Below are 23,247 nucleotides of genomic sequence, written 5' to 3' on the forward strand. Positions count from 1 at the left end.
TGCCAAATCTTTTCAGTCTTCTGAGGGGGAATAGGTATTGTCGTGCCCTCTTCACAACTGTCTTGATGTGCTTGGACCATATTAGTTTGTTGGTGATGTGGACGCCAAGGAACTTGAAGCTCTCAAACTGCTTCACTACAGCCCCGTCGATGAGAATGGGGACATCCTCAGTCCTCCTTTTCCTGTAGTCCACAATTATCACCTTTGTCTTGATCACATTGAGGGAGAGGGTGTTGTCCTTGCACCAGATGGTCAGGTCTCTGACCTCCCTATAGACTGTCTCATCATTGTCGGTGATCAGGCCTAACACTGTGTCATCGGCAAACATAATGATGGTGTTGGAGTCGTACCTGGCCGTGCAGTCATGCGTGAACATGGAGTACAGGAGGGGACTGAGCACTCAGCCCCGAGGGGCACCAATGTTGAGGATCAGGGTGGTGGATGTGGTGTCCCCTACCCTTACCACCTGGGGGCGGCCTGTCAGGAGGTTCAGGATCCAGATGCAGAGGGAGGTGTTTAGTCCCAGGTTCCTTAGCTTAGTGATGAGCTTTGAGGGCACTATGGTGTTGAACGCTGAGCTGTAGTCAATGAGTAGCATTCTCACATACTGTAGGTGTTCCTTTTGTCCAGGTGGGAAGGGGCAGTGTGGAGTGCAATAGAGATTGCATCATCTGTGGATCTGTTGGTGTGGTATGCAAATTGGAGTGGGTCTAGGGTTTCTGGGATAATGGTGTTGATGTGAGCCATGACCAGCCTTTCAAAGAATTTCACGGATACAGACGTGCTACGGGCACTATGTTGGTCTGCTTGAAACATGTTGGTATTACAGACTCAGACAGGGAGAGGTTGAAAATGTCAGTGAACGCACTTGCCAGGTTGTCACCTCATGCGCGGAGTACACATCATGGTAATCCATCTTGCCCTGCAGCCTTGTGAATGTTGACCTGTTTAAAGGTCTTACTCACATCGGCTGCGGAGAGCGTGATCACACAGTTGTCCCGAACAGCTGATGCTCTCATGCAGTGTTATTTCAGTGTTATTTGCCTCGAAGCGAGCATAGAAGTTTTTTTTTTTTTGCTTCCTTTGTAGACTGTAATAGTTTGCTAGTCCTGACACATCCAACAAGCGTCAGAGCTTGTGAAATACAATTTGATCTTAGTCCTGTATTGACGCAATGCCTGTTTGATGGTTCGTTGGAGGGCATTGCAGAATATCTTATAAGCTTCCCCGGAACTTTGAAAGCGGCAGCTCTACCCTTTAGCCCAGTGTGAATGTTGCATGTAATGTTGCATGGCTTCTGGTTGGGGTATGTACATACAGTCACTGCGGGTACGACGTCCTAAATGCACTTATTGATAAAGCCAGTGACTGATGTGGTGTATTCCTCAATGCCATCGGAAGAATCCCGGAACATGTTCCAGTCTGTGATCGATAAACAGTCCTGTAGATTAGCATCTGCTTCATCAGACCACTTTTTTATAGACTGAGACACTGGTGCTCCTGATTAAATTTTTGCTTGTAAGCAGGAATCGGGAGGACAGAATTATGGTCAGATTTGCCAAATGGAAGGTGAGGGAGAGCTTTGTACACATCTCTGTGTGTGACGTAAAGATTGGTCTTGAGTTTTTTCCCACTGGTTGCACATTTAACATGCTGATAGAATTTAGGTAAAACTTATTTAAGTTTTACTAGGAGCGCCGCCTCTGGATGAGTGTGTATTTATACCTGCGTTTTCTGTTAGTCTGTTGCCAGTTTGTCTTGTCCCGTGAAGTCCCACCCTTGTGTTTTCCCATTTTTGAGTTGCTGTCGTTGCTGTTTTCTAGTCCTCCCGGTTTTGACCATTCTGCCTGCCCTGACCCTGAGGTTGCCTGCCGTTCTCTACCTTTCGGACACCGCCCTGGATTACTGACCTCTGCTTGCTCTTAGCCTGCTGTTTTGTACCTTACTGACACTGCCCTGGATTACTGACCTCTGACTGCCCTTGAACTGTCGTTTGCAGCCCCCTGTTTTGTAAATTAACATCTGTGAATCGAACTGTACGCATCAATCAGATTTGTAATTTTTTACCCCTTTATCTCCCCAATTTCGTGGTATCAAATTGTTAGTAGTTACTATCTTGTCTCATCGCTACAACTCCCGTACGGGCTCGGGGGAGACAAAGGTTGAAAGCCATGAGTCCTCCAAAGCACAACCTGCATGCTGCTAAACATACCCTCGTAAAACTGACTATCCTACCGATCCTTGACTTTGGCGATGTCGTTTACAAAATAGCCTCCAACACTCAACTCAGCAAACTGGATGTAGTCCATCACAGTGCCATCCGTTTTGTCACCAAATCCCCATATACTACCCACCACCGCGACCTGTATGCTCTCGTTGGCTGGCCCTCACTACATATTCGTCGCCAAATCCACTGGCTCCAGGTCATCTATAAAAGTATTTGCTAGGTAAAGCCTTGTCTTATCTCAGCTCACTGGTCACCATAGCAACACCCACCCGTAGCACGTGCTCCAGCAGGAATATTTCACTGGTCATTACCAAAGCCAACACTTCCTTTGGCCGCCTTTCCGTCCAGTTCTCTGCTGCCAATGACTGGAACGAAGTACGAAAATCACTGAAGCTGGAGTCTTTTATCTTCCTCTCTAACTTTAAGCATCAGCTGTCAGAGCAGCTTACCAATCACTGTACTTGTACACAGCCCATCCGTAAATAGCACACCCAACTACCTCATCCCCATATTATTTATGCTTTTGCTATTTTGCACCCCAGTATCTCTACTTTAATTTATTTATTTTTATTTTACCTTTATTTAACTAGGCAAGTCAGTTAAGAACAAATTCTTATTTTCAATTATGGCCTAGGAACAGTGGGTTAACTGCCTTGTTCAGGGGCAGAATGACAGTTTTACCTTGTCAGCTCAGGGATTTCATTTTGCAACCTTTCGGTTACAAGGCCAATGCTCTAACCACTAGGCTACTTGCACATCATCATCTGCGCATGTATCACTCCAGTGTTAATGCTAAATTGTAATTATTTCGCCTCTACGGCCTATCTATTGCCTAGATTTCTATATTGTGTTATTGACTGTACATTTGTTTATCCCATGTGAAACTCACAACCATGTGTTGTTTTTGTCACACTGCATTGCTTTATCTTGGCCAGATCGCAGTTGTAAATGAGAACTTGTTCTCAACTGGCCTACCTGGTTAAAAAAAAGGAGGAATAAAAAATAAATAAATAAACAATTATTTTTGGAAAAGACAATAGCAGTGGTCAAAAATTGAGAGCAGGAGAACACTAGATGGCAGCAAACAATGACGACACAGTAGATAAAACATAGCAGGAGGACAACAGGGAAATATGTTCACTAGACGACTGCAAAGGGACCACTAAGACTCTACAGGAATGGTGAGAAATCAATTAATTCATTTAAAATAGGGTAGGCTACCTAGTGGCCAGGAGTTTGTAAATCCAACTATTTCCCTTTAGGAAACAAGGACTACCAGATGGAAAGACACAAGTCCTTACACCATGGCGACCCTGCCTACCTACAGGATATGGGTGTTGTTCATGTTCCGGCCTCAATTAGAATTAACAGTATGTGATTGTACTGTCAGACATAGTGGAGTCCTACAAACTGAAAAATAACATTTCCATGTAAAAGTGTATCACAGACATCCAAAAGATAGATGTAATTTATTTTCTTGATATTATTTCTAAATTATCCAAATATTTTGTCTTCTCCATTCTGTTGGAGAATTGTATTTCTAAATTGCTGTCCAAAGGTGAAAGGCTATTTTTAGAGTACGCAAGAGTAGAGACATGATCATATTCATTGCGATTGTAGGAAATCATAACAGACCATGATGACAGGGCATCCCCTATCCATAGGGAATCCCCTCTATCCACATCGAAGGGACAGAAGTGGAGAAAGTGGGCAGTTTTATAAGTTCCTTGGTGTACACATTAAAGACAAACTGAAATGGTCCAACCACACAGACAGTGTGGTGAAGAAGGCGCAACAGACACCGGAGATCTTACAGTAGTTTTTTTTTTGTAGTCATTGTTAACTGAGTATAACCTGATTATTAACACTTCACTTGCCTGCCAAGCCAAAACCTACAGGCATCGACTACAAAACAACCCTTCAGGTCTCAGGCAAGGTTACGCATCACACAAGCGTGGTCAGTCACCAAACCACCTCAGTTACAGCAACACAGTCGTACGGGCAGGCAGATGGAGTCTCCACGGGCCTGTTCAGGAGGATGTTATGTCACAGAATGTTCAGATAGAAAAGTATTGTATAGATCAAATATGAGTGTCTGTGAGAAAGAAAAGGGAATCGTGTCTGTTCTATACATTACACTGAATTTATAGGTGCAGTGGGCATATTAATCACTCTCAATCAACTTGCGCCACTTAGTTCATAAAACCGTGTTACACGAAGTGTCTGTGCTTCTAGTTCCGACAGTGTAGAAATATCTAACAATTCCACAACAACTACCTAATACACACAAATCGAAGTAAAGGAAAGGATTAAGAATGGGTACAGATAAATACATGGATGAACAATGATAGAGCGGCATAGGCAAGATGCTATAGATGGTATAAAATACAGTATATAGATATGAGAGTGATGCAAGATATGTAAACATTATTAAAGTGGCATTATTAAAGTGACTAGTTATCCATTTATTAAAGCAGCCAATGATTTCAAGTATGTATGTAGGCAGCAGCCTCTCTGTGTTAGTGATGTCTGTTAACCAGTCTGATGGCCTTGAGATAGAAGTTTTTTTCAGTCTCTCGGTCCCAGCTTTGATGGACCTGTACTGACCTCGCCTCCTGGATGGTAGCGGGGTGAACAGGCAGTGGCTCGGGGGGTTGTTGTCCTTGTTGATCTTTTTGGCCTTCCTGTGACATCGGGTGCTGTAGGTGTCCTGGAGGGCAAGTAGTTTGCCCCCGGTGATGTGTTGTGCAGACCGCACCACCCTCTGGAGAGCCTTGCGGTTATGGGCGGTGCAATTGCCGTACCAGGCGGTGATGCAGCCCGACAGGATGCTCTCTCAATTGTGCATCTGTAAATGTTTGTGAGGGTTTTGGGTGACAAACCACGTCTTCAGCCTCCTGAGGCGCTGTTCACCACACTGTCTGTGTGGGTGGACCATTTCAGTTTGTCCATGATGTGTACACAGAGGAACTTTCCACCTTCTCCACTGCTGCCCCATCGATGTGGATAGGGGGGTGCTTCATCTCCTAAAATGCTTTCAAATAACTAATAGAAATGGATAAAAAATATTTTACAGTTTGAAATTTGACACATACAAGGCACCTGGAACCAACACAATGGCCTTGTCATTAAAAGTTGGGAGTTCGATCCCCTGAGTCCTACCAAAGACTCTATAAATGTAACCCGATGCCTCTGTTTAGCACTCAGCATGAAGGAGATAGATTGGTGGTAAGAGCCTGTGTCAGACTAGCGTCCTGGCCAATGGGTGTACTTGTACATCAAGTGGCTTAATGCCACAGAAACAAGAAGATAGGCTCCTGCCACTATGGACTGTTCTGTCTACGACAAGACTTACTTACTTACCACCCTCAGCCATTGTTACAACAGGCCTTTCACAAAGCACTTGTGGCTGGAGTGGCAACTTTAATGTAACTGTGAACCAGTGGCATTTTGCACTTCTGTTGTGAACACTTTGTATAAGCTTAGGTACAAATATACTTACACTATACTAAAAGCATACTAAGTACATTTGCGATATGCATAAAGTATACTTAAATAATACTAGAAGAATACTTGTAATACACTTACAGGATACCTAAAGTACACTTGTAACACATTCCAAGTACACTTTCAGTCAATATGAAGAAACTGTTACAATACAATCTAATTTAGCAGACACTTATCCAAAGTGATCTACATTAGTTTTTGTATAGGTGTCCCCTAGCCCCCAATTACACTGTGCCAATGGCTTGAGAGCAGGCTGGCAGCAGGCAGAACGTTGTCATCATGGTGTCTCGCCATCCATGCCATCTGTGGCTGTAATGAAGCCGCTATGAGTCGAGAAGCAGGCGCAGGTGAAACATTTACTAAAACAACAACCAAATACCGAGCCAACATAACAGCGCCGGGAATACATGAACACCGGGATAATAACAAAAGAGGAATTAATAAAGGGAGGGACCTATAAAGTGGAGGTAATTAAGTCCAGGTGTGAATCATGATGAGTGCCAGGTGTGCATAATGATGAATCCCAGGACCGATCGTTAGTATTCCGGTGACGTCGCCCGCCTGAGGGGAGGAGCCGGAGTAGACGTGACAGTGGCTTCGTAGTAGGACTCAGTCAGATGAAGTCACAGTTCCGTACTAGCCACTGGACTAGCTAGCTACTCTTCCCTACCTCCGGACAGTTGGCATAATCAAATCAAAACGATGCTAGCCAGCTAACATTAACTAGCTAGCTATCCAAAAATTCTATTATATTATATTCGAAAATGTACAGCAGCTCTCTGCCTAGACGACCTCACGGTGCCATGGCAACCACAGAACTCATGAGATATCAGTTTGTCTCTGTGAATGGCTTGTCATCTGACAAATCAACTGTACATTTCGGTGTTCTTCAAGGTTCGTTTAAGGACCACTATTGTTTTCACTATATATTTAACCTCTTGGGGATGTCATTTGAAAACATAATGTTAACTTTCACTGCTATGCGGATGACACACAGCTGTACATTTCAATGAAACATGGTGAAGCCCCAAAATTGCCCTCACTAGAAGCCTGTGTTTCAGACATAAGGAAGTGGATGTCTGCGAAATTTCTACTTTTAAACTCGGACAAAACAGAGATGCTTGTTCTAGGTCCCAAGAAACAAAGAGATCTTCTGTTGAATCTGACAATTAATCTTGATGGTTGTACAGTCGTCTCAAATAAAACTGTGAAGGACCTCGGCGTTACTCTGGACCCTGATCTCTCTTTTGATGAACATATCAAGACTGTTTCAAGGACAGCTTTTTTCCATCTACGTAACATTGCAAAAATCAGAAACTTTCTGTCCAAAAATGATGCAGAAAAATTAATTAATGCTTTTGTTACTAGGTTAGACTACTGCAATGCTCTACTTTCTGGCTACCCGGATAAAGCACTCAAATAAACTTTAGTTGCTGCTAGAATCCTGACTAGAACCAAAATATTTGATCATATTACTCCAGTGCTAGCCTCCCTACACTGGCTTCCTGTTAAGGCAAGGGCTGATTTCAAGGTTTTACTGCTGACCTACAAAGCATTACATGGGCTTGCTCCTACCTATCTTTCCGATTTGGTCCTGCCGTACATACCTACACATATGCTACGGTCACAAGACACAGGCCTCCTAATTGTCCCTAGAATTTCTAAGCAAGCAGCTGGAGGCAGGGCTTTCTCCTATAGAGCTCAATTTTTATGGAATGGTCTGAATGCCTATGTGAGAGACGCAGACTCGGTCACAACCTTTAAGTCTTTACTGAAGACTCATCTCTTCAGTGGGTCATATGACTGAGTGTAGTCTGGCCCAGGAGTGTGAAGGTGAACGGAAAGGCTCTGGAGCAACGAACCGCCCTTGCTGTCTCTGCCTGGCCGGTTCCCCTCTCTCCACTGGGATTCTCTGCCTCTAACCCTATTACATGGGCTGAGTCACTGGCTTACTGGTGCTCTTTCATACCGTCCCTAGGAGGAGTGTGTCACTTGAGTGGGTTGAGTCACTAACGTGATCTTCCTGTCTGGATTGGCGCCCCCCCTTGGGTTGTGCCGTGGCGGAGATCTTTGTGGGCTATACTCGGCCTTGTCTTATGATGGTAAGTTGGTGGTTGAAGATATCCCTCTAGTGGTGTGGGGGCTGTGCTTTGGCAAAGTGGGTGGGGTTATATTCTTCCTGTTTGGCCCTGTCCGGGGGTATCATCGGATGGGGCCACATTGTCTCCTGACCCCTCCTGTCTCAGCCTCCAGTATTTATGCTGCAGTAGTTTATGTGTCGGGGGGCAAGGGTCAGTTTGTTATATCTGGAGTACTTCTATCTTATCTGGTGTCCTGTGTGAATTTAAGTATGCTCTCTCTAATTCTCTCTTTCTCTCTCTCTCTAGGAGGACCTGAGCACTAGGACCATGCCTCAGGACTACCTGGCATGATGACTCCTTGCTGTCCCCAGTCCACCTGGCCGTGCTGCTGCTCCAGTTTCAACTGTTCTGCCTGCGGCTATGGAACCCTGACCTGTTCACCGGACGTGCTACCTGTCCCAGACATGCTGTTTTCAACTCTCTAGAGACAGCAGGAGCGGTAGAGATACTCTTAATGATCGGCTATGAAAAGCCAACTGACATTTACTCCTGAGGTGCTGACTTGCTGCACCCTTCACAACTACTGTGATTATTATTATTTGACCATGCTGGTAATTTATGAACATTTGAACATCTTGGCCATGTTCTGTTATAATCTCCACCTGGCACAGCCAGAAGAGGACTGGCCACCCCTCATAGCCTGGTTCCTCTCTAGGTTTCTTCCTAGGTTTTGGCCTTTGTAGGGAGTTTTTCCTAGCCACCGTGCTTCTACACATGCATTTCTTGCTGTTTGGGGTTTTAGAATGGGTTTCTGTACTTCCAATCTTTAGGAAACTCAGACGATACCAGAGACGTTGAACAGACTAGTAATAGGGGTTGCAACAATGGCAGCGGATAATTTTAGGAAAAGAGGGTCCAGATTGTCTTGCCCAGCTGATTTGTAGGGTTCCAGATTTTTCAGGTCTTCAGAACATTAGCTGTATGGATTTTTTGTGAAGGAGAAGCAGGAGGGGGCTTGGGCTGCTGCCGAGCTGTTGGTCAGGGTTGGGCTAGCGAGGTGGAAAGCATGGCCAGCCATAGAGATATGCTTATTGAAATTGTTTATCGTGGATTCATCGGTGGCGACAGTGTTTCCTAGCCTCAGTGAAGTGGGCAGGTGGGAGGTGCTCTTATTCGCCATAGACTGGTGTCCCAATATTTGGGGGAATTAGTGCTACAGGATGCATTTGTTTGAAAAACAAGCCTTTGCTTTCCTATCTGACTGTATATATTGGTTCCTGACTTCCCTGAAAATTAGCATATCGCGAGGGTCTATTCGATGCTAGTGCAGTACGCCACAGGATGTTTTTGTGCTGGTCAAGGGCATTCAGGTCTGGAGTGAACCAAGGGCTTTATCTGTTCTTAGTTCTACAATTTTTGAAAGGGGCATGCCTATTTAAGATGGTGAGGAAAGCATTTCTAAAGAACAACCAGGCATCCTCTACTGATGGGATGAGGTCAAAATCCTTCCAGGATACCCGGGCCAGGTCGATGAGAAAGGCCTACTCGCTGAAGTGATGAGTGGTGGTCATTTGACCGCGGACCCATAACAGTGAGGCAGTGATCGCTGAGATCCTGGTTGAAAACAGCAGAGCTGTACTTAGAGGCCAAGTTGGTCATGATGATATCTATGAGGATGCCCATGTTTATGGTTGTATCTGGTAGGTTCCTTGATAATTTGTGTGAGATTGAGGGCATCTAGCTTAGATTGTAAGACAGGGTGTTAAGCATATCCCAGTTTAGGTCACCTAGCAGTACGTACTCTGACGATGGATGGGGGGGGTCAATCATTTCACATATGGTGCCCAAGCACAGCTTAGAGCTGAGGAGTGGGGGGGGTATATAAAAAGCGGCAACAGTGTGGGACTTATTTCTGAAGAGGTGGAGCGGCAGCGTAGCCGAGTGGTTAGAGTGTTGGACTAGTAACCGAAAGGCTGCAAGATCAAATCCCCGAGCTGACAAGGTTCAAATCTCTCCTTCTGCCCCTGAACAAGGCAGTTAACCCACTGTTCCGGTCATTGAAAATACTAATTTGTTCTTAACTGACTTGACTAGCTAAAAAAGGTCAAATAAATATATGTTAAAGTAGAAGCTGTTTGGGCATAGACCTGGATAGAATGACAGAACTCTACAATTCTGCCCCCTTTAGCAGTTCTATCTTGAACGATAATTGGGGATGGAAATTTCAGAAGTTTTGGTGGCCTTCCTATGCTAGAATTCAGACAAGGCTAGGACATCAGGGTTAGAGGAGTGTGCTAAAGCAGTGAATAAAGCAAATTTAGGGAGGAGGCTTTGATGAAAAACATGAATTAACCCGAATTACCCCATGGTTTTTAAGGTTACAGAAGTCAACAAATGAGCACCTGGGGACACGCAGGGCCTGGGTTAACCTCTACTTCACCAGAGGAACAGAGGAGGAATAGGATGAGGGTATGGCTAAAGGCTATTTGAACTGGTCGTCTAGTGCTTTCGGAACAGAATTAAAAGGAGCAGATTTCTGGGTGTGGTAGGATAGAGTCAGGGCATAGTGTACAGGCAAGGGTATGGTAGGGTGCGAGGACAGTGGAGGTAAACATAGGCATTGAGTGAAGATGAGGTTGCAGGCGCCAGTTAAGCTAGGTGCGGTCTCCACATGTGTGGGGGATGGGACAAAAGGGCTATCTGACATGTTGAGAGGGAATAAGGGCTCCGCAGTAAAGGGCTAGGGCAGTAAAGGGCTAGGCATCCCGCTAGCAGGAAAACTTCAGGTGAAACTGAAGGGCGTGCAATTCAAAAGATAATCAGAATTATGGATATTAAACATTTCGGTACAGTGGGACAAAAAAGTATTTAGTCAGCCACCAATTGTGCAAGTTCTCCCACTTAAAAAGATGAGGCCTGTAATTTTCACTGACTTTTAACTCCCTCCAAAGATTATCTATGGGGTTGAGATCTGGAGACTGGCTAGGCCACTCCAGGACCTTGAAATGCTTCTTACGGAGCCACTCCGTTGCCCGGGCGGTGTGTTTGGGATCATTGTCATGCTGAAAGACCCAGCCACATTTCATCTTCAATGCCCTTGCTGATGGAAGGAGGTTCTCACTCAAAATCTCACGATACATGGCCCCATTCATTCTTTCCTTTACACGGATCAGTCGTCCTGGTCCCCTTGCAGAAAAACAGTACCAAAGCATGATGTTTCCACCCCCATGCTTCACAGTAGGTATGGTGTTCTTTGGATGCAACTCAGCATTCTTTGTCCTCCAAACACGACAAGTTGAGTTTTTACCAAAACGTTATATTTTGGTTTCATCTGACCATATGACATTCTCCCAATCTTCTTCTGGATCATCCAAATGCTCTCTAGCAAACTTCAGATGGGCCTGGACATGTACTGGCTTAAGCAGGGGGACACGTCTGGCACTGCAGGATTTGAGTCCCTGGCGGCGTAGTGTGTTACTGATGGTAGGCTTTATTACTTTGGTCCCAGCTCTCTGCAGGTCATTTACTAGGTCCCCCCGTGTGGTTCTGGGATTTTTGCTCACCGTTCTTGTGATCATTTTGACCCCATGGGGTGAGATCTTGCGTGGAGCCCCAGATCTAGGGAGATTATCAGTGGTCTTGTATGTCTTCCATTTTCTAATAATTGCTCCCACAGTTGATTTCTTCAAACCAAGCTGCTTACCTATTGCAGATTCAGTCTTCCCAGTCTGGTGCAGGTCTACAATTTTGTTTCTGGTGTCCTTTGAAAGATCTTTGGTCTTGACCATAGTGAAGTTTGGAGTGTGACTGTTTGAGGTTGTGGACAGGTGTCTTTTATACAGATAACAAGTTCAAACAGGTGCCAGTAATACAGGTAACGAGTGGAGGACAGAGCCTCTTAAATAATAAGTTACAGGTCTGTGAGAGCCAGAAATCTTGCTTGTTTGTAGGTGACCAAATACTTATTTTGCAAATAAATTCATTAAAAAAAATCCTAGTGTGATTTTCTGGATTCTTTTCTCATTTTGTCTGTCATAGTTGAAGTGTACCTATGATGAAAATTACAGACCTCTCTCATCTTTTTAAGTGGGAGAACTTTTTGCCCCACTGTACATACACGTGTCTTATATCGGATTGAAAGCTTAAATTCTTGGTAATCTAACTGCACTGTCCGATTTACAGTAGCTATTACAGCGAAAGCATGCCATTGCTTGAGGTCGGGGCCCCACATCTAAATATTTTTCCACCGGCATAAGTTTCATAAATTCACAAATAGTGATTACATATTCACTTTTTGAAAATCTTCCTCTGATTTGTCATCCAAAGGGTCCCAGATATAACATGTAGTGTCCTTTTGTTAGATAAAATCCTTCTTTATATCCAAAAGTCAGTTTAGCTGGTGCCATCGATTTGAGTAACCCACTCTAACGGTTCTCTTGTGGTGATGTAGAGTCGGACCAAAATACAGCGTGTAGATTGCGATCCATGTTTATTCAACAAACATAACAAATCTATATTAAACACTACAAAACAATAAACGTAACGAAAACCGAAACAGCCTCATACTGGTGCACATACACACAGAATAAGGACATCAAGACACTAAAGACAATCACCCACAAAACCCAACACAAAACAGGCTACCTAAATATGGTTCCCAATCAGAGACAATGGCTAAAACCTGCCTCTGATTGAGAACCATATCAGGCCAAACATAGAAATAGACAAACCAGACACACAACATAGAATGCCCACCCAGCTCACGTCCTGACCAACACTAAAACAAGGAAAACACATACGAACGATGGTCAGACCGTGACACACTCGTTCAACTGCAGAGAAAGGAATCGGAAAATCTACCCCTAAACTTTGTTTCAACAAGTCAAAATCCATTTATTTACTCCTCAGATACCTTAAAATGTAAACAACTATAATATTTCTTACGGAAAGTAGTATGTCCAAACCGATTTTAGCAGGTGCGTCTGGTCTTCATGGCATGGCCGAAAACAAATTTCCAAGACTGTCCCTGTAGTACAACTGATATTTCTTATTCATTTTGGAAGTTACAAGTCTGAATCCTTAAACATAAACTGCTGACACCCTATGGAAGCCATTGGAATTGCATCCTGGGAGCTCGAATTAAGTATACCTTTATACCTGCCTTTGTAAGACCATGGTCTCAAAAAAACAAATTCTCCTACATTATTTTATCATTTCTACCAACTTCAAAGTGTTTTCTTTCCAATGGTACCAATTATATGCATATCATGGCTTCAGGGTCTGAGCAACATGCAGTTTACTTTGGGCATGTCATTCTGGGGGAAATGGAGCATAGCCCTAAGAAGATAAAACAATGAGAGCTGCCCTAAACAGTATACAAGGCATATTGACATGAGAGAGGCATAAAGCAATCACAGGAAAGCAAAGACAGCAGGTACCCGGTTCCGGGTTGGAGCGAGCGGTCGCATTCGCACTTCGCTCTGCAGGTTGTGTAACTTTTTCATTACATTTCATTATAGTACAACGGTTGATTTGTCTAATCTTAGCAATTATTCTTAGCTAGCTACATAGCCGTCCTTGTATCAGAGATAATTGCATAATTATCGTATTTCGTCGCCCTAACGTAGCCTTCACTGCTATTCGCCCAGGAGCTAGCAAGCGCTAGCTAACGCACACAGATTAGCATCACTGTAGTGCTATTCACTCAACTGTACGACTTGATTAGTCTAGTGTTAGCTAGCTACATAGCTGTCTTTGTTTCCAAGATAATTGTGTAGTTTAGTGTGTGTAGCCTTGGAGTGATTATCTTAATTCACTGAGGTTCGCTAGCCAGCTATTTGTCGTCCTTAACGTAGGAGACTCTGCTAGCTAGCCAACAGCTAACAGCTAACAGCTAGCCAACAACAACCCGGTCGCATTCCGCTTCGCTCCACAGTTAGTATCACATTTTCATTTCATTACAGTACAACGGTTTGATTTGTTTGATCGTAGCTAGCTACATAGCCGTCTTTGTTTCAAAGATAATTGTGTAGTCTAGAGCGATTTCCTAGGTTAGCTAGCCAGCTATTGTCGTTCTTTTAACGCAACGTAACGTAAACAACACTGCTAGCTAGCCAGCTAGCCCCCGATTAGCAGCACTGTAGAAACTATTACACTCAACGGAACGACTTGATTAGTGTAGTGTCAACAACGCAGCCACTGCCAGCTAGCCTACTTTAGCAGTACTGTATCATTTTAATCATTTTAGTCAATAAGACTCTTGCTACGTAAGCTTAACTTTCTGAACATTCGAGACGTGTAGTCCACTTGTCATTCCAATCTCCTTGCATTAGCGTAGCCTTTTCTGTAGCCTGTCAACTATGTGTCTGTCTATCCCTGTTCTCTCCTCTCTGCACAGACCATACAAACGCTCCACACCGCGTGGCCGCGACCACCCTAATCTGGTGGTCCCAGCCCGTACGACCCACGTGGAGTTCCAGGTCTCCGGTAGCCTCTGGAACTGCCGATCTGCGGCCAACAAGGCAGAGTTCATCTCAGCCTATGCCTCCCTCCAGTCCCTTGACTTCTTGGCACTGACGGAAACATGGATCACCACAGATAACACTGCTACTCCTACTGCTCTCTCCTCGTCCGCCCACGTGTTCTCGCACACCCCGAGAGCTTCTGGTCAGCGGGGTGGTGGCACCGGGATCCTCATCTCTCCCAAGTGGTCTTTCTCTCTTTCTCCCCTTACCCATCTGTCTATCGCCTCCTTTGAATTCCATGCTGTCACAGTTACCAGCCCTTTCAAGCTTAACATCCTTATCATTTATCGCCCTCCAGGTTCCCTCGGAGAGTTCATCAATGAGCTTGATGCCTTGATAAGCTCCTTTCCTGAGGACGGCTCACCTCTCACAGTTCTGGGCGACTTTAACCTCCCCACGTCTACCTTTGACTCATTCCTCTCTGCCTCCTTCTTTCCACTGCTCTCCTCTTTTGACCTCACCCTCTCACCTTCCCCCTACTCACAAGGCAGGCAATACGCTTGACCTCATCTTTACTAGATGCTGTTCTTCCACTAACCTCATTGCAACTCCCCTCCAAGTCTCCGACCACTACCTTGTATCCTTTTCCCTCTCGCTCTCATCCAACACTTCCCACACTGCCCCTACTCGGATGGTATCGCGCCGTCCCAACCTTCGCTCTCTCTCCCCCGCTACTCTCTCCTCTTCCATCCTATCATCTCTTCCCTCTGCTCAAACTTTCTCCAACCTATCTCCTGATTCTGCCTCCTCAACCCTCCTCTCCTCCCTTACTGCATCCTTTGACTCCCTATGTCCCCTATCCTCCAGGCCGGCTCGGTCATCCCCTCCCGCTCCGTGGCTCGACGACTCCTTGCGAGCTCACAGAACAGGGCTCCGGGCAGCCGAGCGGAAATGGAGAAAAACTCGCCTCCCTGCGGACCTGGCATCCTTTCACTCCCTCCTCTCTACATTTTCCTCCTCTGTCTCTGCTGCTAAAGCCACTTTCTACCATTCTAAATTCCAAGCATCTGCCTCTAACCCTAGGAAGCACTTTGCCACCTTCTCCTCCCTCCTGAATCCTCCCCCCCCCTCCTCCCTCTCTGCAGATGACTTCGTCAACCATTTTGAAAAGAAGGTCGACAACATCCGATCCTCGTTTGCTAAGTCAAACGACACCGCTGGTTCTGCTCACACTGCCCTACCCTATGCTCTGACCTCTTTCTCCCCTCTCTCTCCAGATGAAATCTCGCGTCTTGTGACGGCCGGCCGCCCAACAACCTGCCCGCTTGACCCTATCCCCTCCTCTCTTCTCCAGACCATTTCCGGAGACCTTCTCCCTTACCTCACCTCACTCATCAACTCATCCCTGACCGCTGGCTACGTCCCTCCCGTCTTCAAGAGAGCGAGAGTTGCACCCCTTCTGAAAAAACCTACACTCGATCCCTCCGATGTCAACAACTACAGACCAGTATCCCTTCTCTCTTTTCTCTCCAAAACTCTTGAGCGTGCCGTCCTTGGCCAGCTCTACCGCTATCTCTCTCAGAATGACCTTCTTGATCCAAATCAGTCAGGTTTCAAGACTAGTCATTCAACTGAGACTGCTCTTCTCTGTATCACGGAGGCGCTCCGCACTGCTAAAGCTAACTCTCTCTCCTCTGCTCTCATCCTTCTAGACCTATCGGCTGCCTTCGATACTGTGAACCATCAGATCCTCCTCTCCACCCTCTCCGAGTTGGGCATCTCCGGCGCGGCCCACGCTTGGATTGCGTCCTACCTGACAGGTCGCTCCTACCAGGTGGCGTGGCGAGAATCTGTCTCCTCACCACGCGCTCTCACCACTGGTGTCCCCCAGGGCTCTGTTCTAGGCCCTCTCTTATTCTCGCTATACACCAAGTCACTTGGCTCTGTCATAACCTCACATGGTCTCTCCTATCATTGCTATGCAGACGACACACAATTAATCTTCTCCTTTCCCCCTTCTGATGACCAGGTGGCGAATCGCATCTCTGCATGTCTGGCAGACATATCAGTGTGGATGACGGATCACCACCTCAAGCTGAACCTCAGCAAGACGGAGCTCCTCTTCCTCCCGGGAAGGACTGCCCGTTCCATGATCTCGCCATCATGGTTGACAACTCCATTGTGTCCTCCTCCCAGAGCGCTAAGAACCTTGGCGTGATCCTGGACAACACCCTGACGTTCTCAACTAACATCAAGGCGGTGTCCCGTTCCTGTAGGTTCATGCTCTACAACATCCGCAGAGTACGACCCTGCCTCACACAGGAAGCGGCGCAGGTCCTAATCCAGGCACTTGTCATCTCCCGTCTTGATTACTGCAACTCGCTGTTGGCTGGGCTCCCTGCCTGTGCCATTAAACCCCTACAACTCATCCAGAACGCCGCAGCCCGTCTGGTGTTCAACCTTCCCAAGTTCTCTCACGTCACCCCGCTCCTCCGCTCTCTCCACTGGCTTCCAGTTGAAGCTCGCATCCGCTACAAGACCATGGTGCTTGCCTACGGAGCTGTGAGGGGAACGGCACCTCAGTACCTCCAGGCTCTGATCAGGCCCTACACCCAAACAAGGGCACTGCGTTCATCCACCTCTGGCCTGCTCGCCTCCGTACCACTGAGGAAGTACAGTTCCCGCTCAGCCCAGTCAAAACTGTTCGCTGCTCTGGCCCCCCAATGGTGGAACAAACTCCCTCACGACGCCAGGACAGCGGAGTCAATCACCACCTTCCGGAGACACCTGAAACCCCACCTCTTCAAGGAATACCTAGGATAGGGTAAGTAAGGGTAAGTAATCCTTCTCCCCCCCAAAAAAAAAAAGATTTAGATGCAAGTGGCTGTTCCACTGGATGTCATAAGGTGTATGCACCAATTTGTAAGTCGCTCTGGATAAGAGCGTCTGCTAAATGACTTAAATGTAAATGTAAGACAACAAAGGGTAAATGGCGATGAAGGGGCAAAGACGGTCAGTTAGCTACACACAGGGCCTGAGTTCTAGGCTGGTAAACAAAATGAAGTACCGTGTTAATGAACAGTCCAGCAGGCATCAATTGTGTAGCCGAGTGATCATAGGGTCCAATGAGCAGCAATAGACGAAACAGGGTGCCGTTCGGTAGTCGTTACTACGCTAGGCGAGCGGGAGACAAGGTTTAGAGGAAGCTAGCGGGCCGGGGATAGCAGATGGGTCAACATCCACGATGCAGAGGCACATCGGCCAAATTACTTCAGCAGACGAGCCGTGATGGATCGGCGGGGCTCCGTGTCGATAAAGGGTCCAGGCCAATTGGCAAGAGAGGTATTGTAGTTGGTGTACTTCGTTTGCTAGCCGGGAGATGGGCCTAGCTCGTGCAGCTTCTGGACAAGGGCATTAGCCACAATAACAAATTGGTAACAGCTAGCTACCTGCGATGATCTGGTGTAATGGTCCAGAGCTTGCAGCAGGAATCCAGTGATGTAGTGAGGGTAAAAAAGCAGTTCGATATGCTCAGGGCTGATATCGCGCTGTGCAGACTGGCAGGTATTATCCGCGCTATCCAGGATGAAGCGGCAGGTGTTTGAGCTAAAAAAGGCTTAAGACCGCTATCAGTAGCTAACAATTACCAAATAGCTAGTAGATAATTAGCTGGCTCCAGTAATAGGGTCTAAAAAAATATCTGTATGGGAGTTGCAGCGATGGGACAAGACTAACTACCAATCGGATATCATGAAATTGGGGATGAAAAAATAAAAATACAGTCAGTATCTGGCAACGAGGAAGTGTTCAATCTGTGTTGCTGACCTGTGGAAGTCGTCTAGGCAGTGGATCTGAGAGGTGGCGTCCAGGGTGAAGGGCACAACGTCCAGGCAGCAGCCACAGACCACGCAGTTGAAGCAGCGCGAGTGGTAGGCCTTGCCCATGGCCCGTAGGATACGGTCCAGGATGGGCTTGGAGCACTTGGAGCAGCGCTCGAGGGTAGTCTGAGAGGGGAGGGAGAGGGGCAGCACAGGTTCAGACAGAATAGTGTGCGCTAGAGAGAATCCAATCGATGGAGATGACGGTGAAAAAGAGCAAAAGAGATCAACTGATGAATTGAGAGACTACTGCTAAAATGAAATGTAGAACAAAAAGAGGAAGAGCCTTCTCAATACATAAAGAGGACAGTCAGTGACAGCCACTCAATGTAACAGCTCTCGCAGTAGCTCTGCTTGTCCAGGGCATAGAACGGTTTCCACCTGAGACAGGCGTGGCAGGTGGCGCAAGTGAAACACTCCACGTGGAACACCTGCTCCATGGCGATACAGCCGCTAACGTCCTGGTAGTATGGACGGAAAGGGGAGAAGACATGATGCAAATGGGAGGGACACATTGTGGCAATGAACTGTGTCGCCCAAGACTAAATTTAGATGTGTTGACTGGACTGTTATTTACAAAGGACATACAATTTTATTAGAAAGAAAGCAGAACGTACCAAAGTATTCTTCTGTAGGGGGATGATTCATGTCATACACACACTTCTTGGTGAGCTGGTCCAACTCCTCCTCTGGTCTCAAAGCTGCTGTCCCCTGCTGGACAAATAAATGCACATTTTCCAGAAAAATCAGCAGAGAATTTTACTTTCCCATTTAGATCAGTGAAACCAAGAGACTGGAGATACAAGTACTCAAAAAGGATCATAGTTTATCTTAGAAGCACCACAAACAGTTGACGTTTGAACTCCAGACACTCACCTTACTGGGCTGACATGCAGAGCTTGGTGCCGAGCATGACCCTGATTTTTTTTTGTCTCTGTGCCTCTATTGGACGTGGGGCACTTGGTGACTCTCCCTCCAGACCCTGCGGCACTCCCCTTGTAACCCCTCTCAGAGTGCAGCTCCCGGGCTTGGGAAGCAGGGTTGGAAGGGTACCAGCCATGAGGGACAGTCTGATTCTGGGGGCGAGGGCCGCAGAGCGTGCTGGTGATGTGGGGGAGGGGTGTAACCCTGCTCAGCTTGCCTACCTGTCTGGGAGTAGGTTACAGGCTGGGCTGTTTTGTCCTGGACGCTAAACCTCGGGCGAGTAGTGGTGGAGGCTGTAGTGTAGGAGGAAGGGACAGGCTGGGGGTAGGGTTTGGAGACCTGGGCATCGGCGTAGTCTGGCTGGGTGAAGTACAGGGTATCTCTGGAAATGGGGGTGTAGGACGCTACTGGTGTTGGGGGTGAGGGGGGAGACCCATGAACAACCTGCCCTGAGAGGGTCAATCTCTGCATCGATGATGGAATGGTGTCCAAACAGCTTATCAGGAGGTCCCTGGTGCTGAATTTTCTTTTGCAGGGTCACATGAAGATGGGTGACTTTATAAAATGTCACAACAGCAAGAGATGGATAGACAGAAAAGGTAGAAATCTGAAAATGTGTTTGTCCCAATACATTTGAATATGGGATGAGCGATTTCTGGCTTCATAACAAAATTACATTACTACAAATCTTTGCCTGGAAACAACACTAAACACCATGGTGAAATGGACCAATAGTAAGTGGGAAATCCAGGATACAGAAGCAATTACAACCTACCATCAGCTGGTAGCGTTCCATGTGAGGGTTCAAGGATTGGTCTTCTTCAAGCCCTTGGGGAGGTGGTTGGTAGTAGTGGTCAATAGATTTACAGTGAAACCCTGGGTCCTTTTGGTGGTGGTGCTGCATGGGCCCAGCTGTAGAACACATACAAAACAGTGCACTTTACATTTGCAAACAAGACTTAATAACCACAGGGAACACACTTAACATTAATCACAACAAACATTTATTTACATCAAGATGTTTATTTTATATCAAGAACTAATCACCAAAGGTGTTGATGTACTCAGTAGTGTGTCAGGACCAACGCTCTACTCCAAGGCTTGAGCTACAAAATAACGGACTTCTGACTTTCACAATAGTCCATCACAAGTTCATTATAGCAAGGTTTCATACAAGACAATCCAGTGTAATGTAAGGCCCACCACCATGTTCTTACCTGTGGGTCCAGAAGCCATGTCCCTAGTGGCCATTCCTCCTCCTCTGTTCTGGTCATGGACCACATACTTGGGCCGGGTGTCCGAGGAGACCTTCTTGGGCGGCTGTCTGTACACGGCTGGTCCAGAGTCGGACATCTGGGGGACTTCGGAGGCGGACAGGTAGGACCAGACATGTCAGGGTTCTGAAAAAAAGGTTGTCGTGATTAAACTGTTACACTTTAAAACTATAACAAAACACTTACATGTTGGTATTAATCAGGTTCTTGTAAAATGTTTTAAAAAAAAAACAGCTGCACTGTCCAATTGTGGCAAGAAGATTTGTCACTGTCACACCAACATACATAATTGTTCCTGTTATTTTTGCCCTAGCAATGCACATCTGATACAAATAATCAAAGCTTGATGAGTTGGTTATTTGAATCAGCTGTGTAGTGCTAGGGCAAAAGCCAAAACATGCACCTGGGGGCGGGGCATGACCATGTTTAGGAAACCCTGGTCTAATTGACTCAATAACCGAAACAACATATCTAAGTTTAAGTTCCTTAATTTGAATGAACCAGAAAATAAATAGTTATTTCCGGTTGATTATCAAAGTTAGCTGGCTAACTCATTGATCCAGCTATGTAGTTTACCACTCTGTTACATAGAGTGCGCCAACACACACACTCAAAAAATAAAACACACGCACAAATTCCTCATATGTGAGACCTACGGCTTGTCCCACAAGGACAAAGGATGAATGTTAGAACCAGGTATAAACAGTGCTAATGTGTATAGCGTTTTTATTCATTCTTGAAAGATATTCTGTAATATATATATATCTTCACCTTTATTTAACCAGGTAGGCCAGTTGAGAACAAGTTCTCATTTACAACTGCGACCTGGCCAAGATAAAGCAAAGCAGTGAGACAAAGAAAACCCAGAGTTTCACATGGAATAAACACAATAGAAAAATCTGTGTACAGTGAGTGCAAATGAAGTAAGGAGATAAGGCAATAAATTACAATTTTGCAATTTACACTGGAGTGATATATGTGCAGATGAGGATGTGCAAGTAGAAATACTGGGGTGCGATAGAGCAGAAAACAAAGATGAGGTAGGAAGTTGGTTGGCTGGATGGGCCTATTTCTTAGTGTCACACAGGTACTGTAAATGCCAGCTACTTAATTTGTTGCGTTGTTTAAGGTCGAGATTGTCGGTGTATGCTCAACGTCAAATCAAATGAACTTGAATGTTCTACTAAGTATCCTGCTTTTCAAATCAAACTATTTTTATTTGTCACGTGCCAAATTCAAGTGTAGACCTTGAAGTGAAATGCATACTTACAAGCCCATAACCAACAATGCTTTAAGAAAAAAGTTAAGTAATATTAACAAATAATTCAACAGCAGCATTAAATAACAAGCAAGGCTGTAAACAGGTAGTACCGGTACAGAGTCAATGTGCGGGGGCACTGGTAAGTTAAGGTAATTTGTACATGTAGAGTGAAAGTGACTATGCATAGATTATAAACAGAGAGTAGCAGCAGCATAAAAGAGGAGTCTGGGTAGCCCTTTGATTAGCTGTTCAGGAGTCTTATAGCTTGGGGATAGAAGCTGTTAAGCAGCCTTTTGGACATCGACTTGGCGCTCTGGTACCGCTTGCCGTGAAGTAGCAGAGAGAACAGTCTATGACTAGGGTAGCTGGAGTCTGACAATTTTTTAGAGACTTCCTCTGACACCGCCTGGTATAGAGGTCCTGGATGGTAGGAAGCTTGGCCCCAGTGATGTACTGGGCCGTACGCACTACCCTCTGCTCTGTAGTGCCTTACAGTCGGAGGCCGAGCAGTTGCCATACCAGGCAGTGATTCAACCAGTCAGGATGCTATCGATGGTGCAGCTGTAGAACATTGAGGATCTGAGGACCGATACCAAATCTGTTCAGTCTCTTGAGAGGGAATTGGATTTGTCGTGTCCTCTTCAAGACTGTGTTTGGACCATGACAGTTCGTTGGTGATGTGGATACCAAGGAACTTGAAGCTCTCAACCTTGTTCCACTAAAGCCTGTCGATGAGAATGAAGATGTGCTCAGTCCTCCTTTTCCTGTAGTCCACAATCATCTTTGTTTTGATCACATTGAGGGAGAGGTTGTTGTCCTTGCACCACACGGTCAGGTCTCTGACATCCTCCTTATAGGCTGTCTCATTGTTGTCGGTGATCAGGCCTACCACTGTCATTGGCAAACTTGGATTTGGAGACGTGCCTGGCCATGCAGTCATGAGTGAACAGGGAGTACAGGATAGGACTGAGCACGCACACCTGAGGGCCCCTAGTGTTATGGACCAGCGTGGCGGATGGAGTGATCCCTACCCTTACCACCTGGGGGTGGCCCGTCAAAGTTCAGGATCTAGTTGCAGAGGGAGGTATTTAGTCCCAGTGTCCTTATCTTGGTGTTGAGCTATGAGGGCACTATGGTGTTGAACGCTGAGCAGTAATCAATGAACAGCATTCTCACATAGGTGTTCCTTTTGTTCTGGTGGGAAAGGGCAGTATTGAGTACAATAGGGTTTGCATCATCTGTGGATCTGTTGGTGCGGTATGCAAATTAGGAGTGGGTCTAGGGTATCTGGGATAATGGTGTTGATGTGAGCCATGACCAGCCTTTCAAAGCATGTCAAGGCTACAGATGTGAGCGCTACGGTCAGTAGTCAGTTAGGTTACCTTAGTGTTTTGGGAACAGGGTATATGGTGATCTGCTTGAAACATGTTGGTATTACACACTCAGACAAAGACCTTTTGAAAATGTCAGTGAGGACACTTGCCAGTTGGTCAGCGCATGCTCGGAGCACACATCCTGGTAAGCAGTCTGACCCTGCAGCCTTGTGAATATTGACTTGTTTAAAGGTCTTACATCAGCTACGGAGAACGTGATCAAAATTGTCCGGAACAGCTGGTGCACTCATGCATGCT

The 23,247-nt window shown here is 46.0% G+C and overlaps 1 protein-coding gene across 31 annotated transcripts in view; it reads right to left on the bottom strand.

Annotated features, from left to right (window-relative positions):
• Positions 1-23,247, bottom strand: part of LOC118391990 (thyroid receptor-interacting protein 6-like) — a 75,040-nt gene that overhangs the window by 19,553 nt on the left and 32,240 nt on the right. For 2 of the 31 annotated variants that reach the window (XM_052459548.1, XM_052459537.1), the window contains one exon: positions 19,857-19,993. The exons of the other annotated variants lie outside the window; for them this stretch is intronic. In XM_052459548.1, coding sequence (XP_052315508.1) covers positions 19,857-19,993 — 137 coding nt within the window. The remainder of the gene's footprint in view (positions 1-19,856; positions 19,994-23,247) is intronic. 31 annotated transcript variants of the gene reach the window in all.

The sequence above is a fragment of the Oncorhynchus keta genome, chromosome 13, assembly GCF_023373465.1.
Source record: "Oncorhynchus keta strain PuntledgeMale-10-30-2019 chromosome 13, Oket_V2, whole genome shotgun sequence".
Lineage (NCBI taxonomy): Eukaryota > Metazoa > Chordata > Actinopteri > Salmoniformes > Salmonidae > Oncorhynchus > Oncorhynchus keta.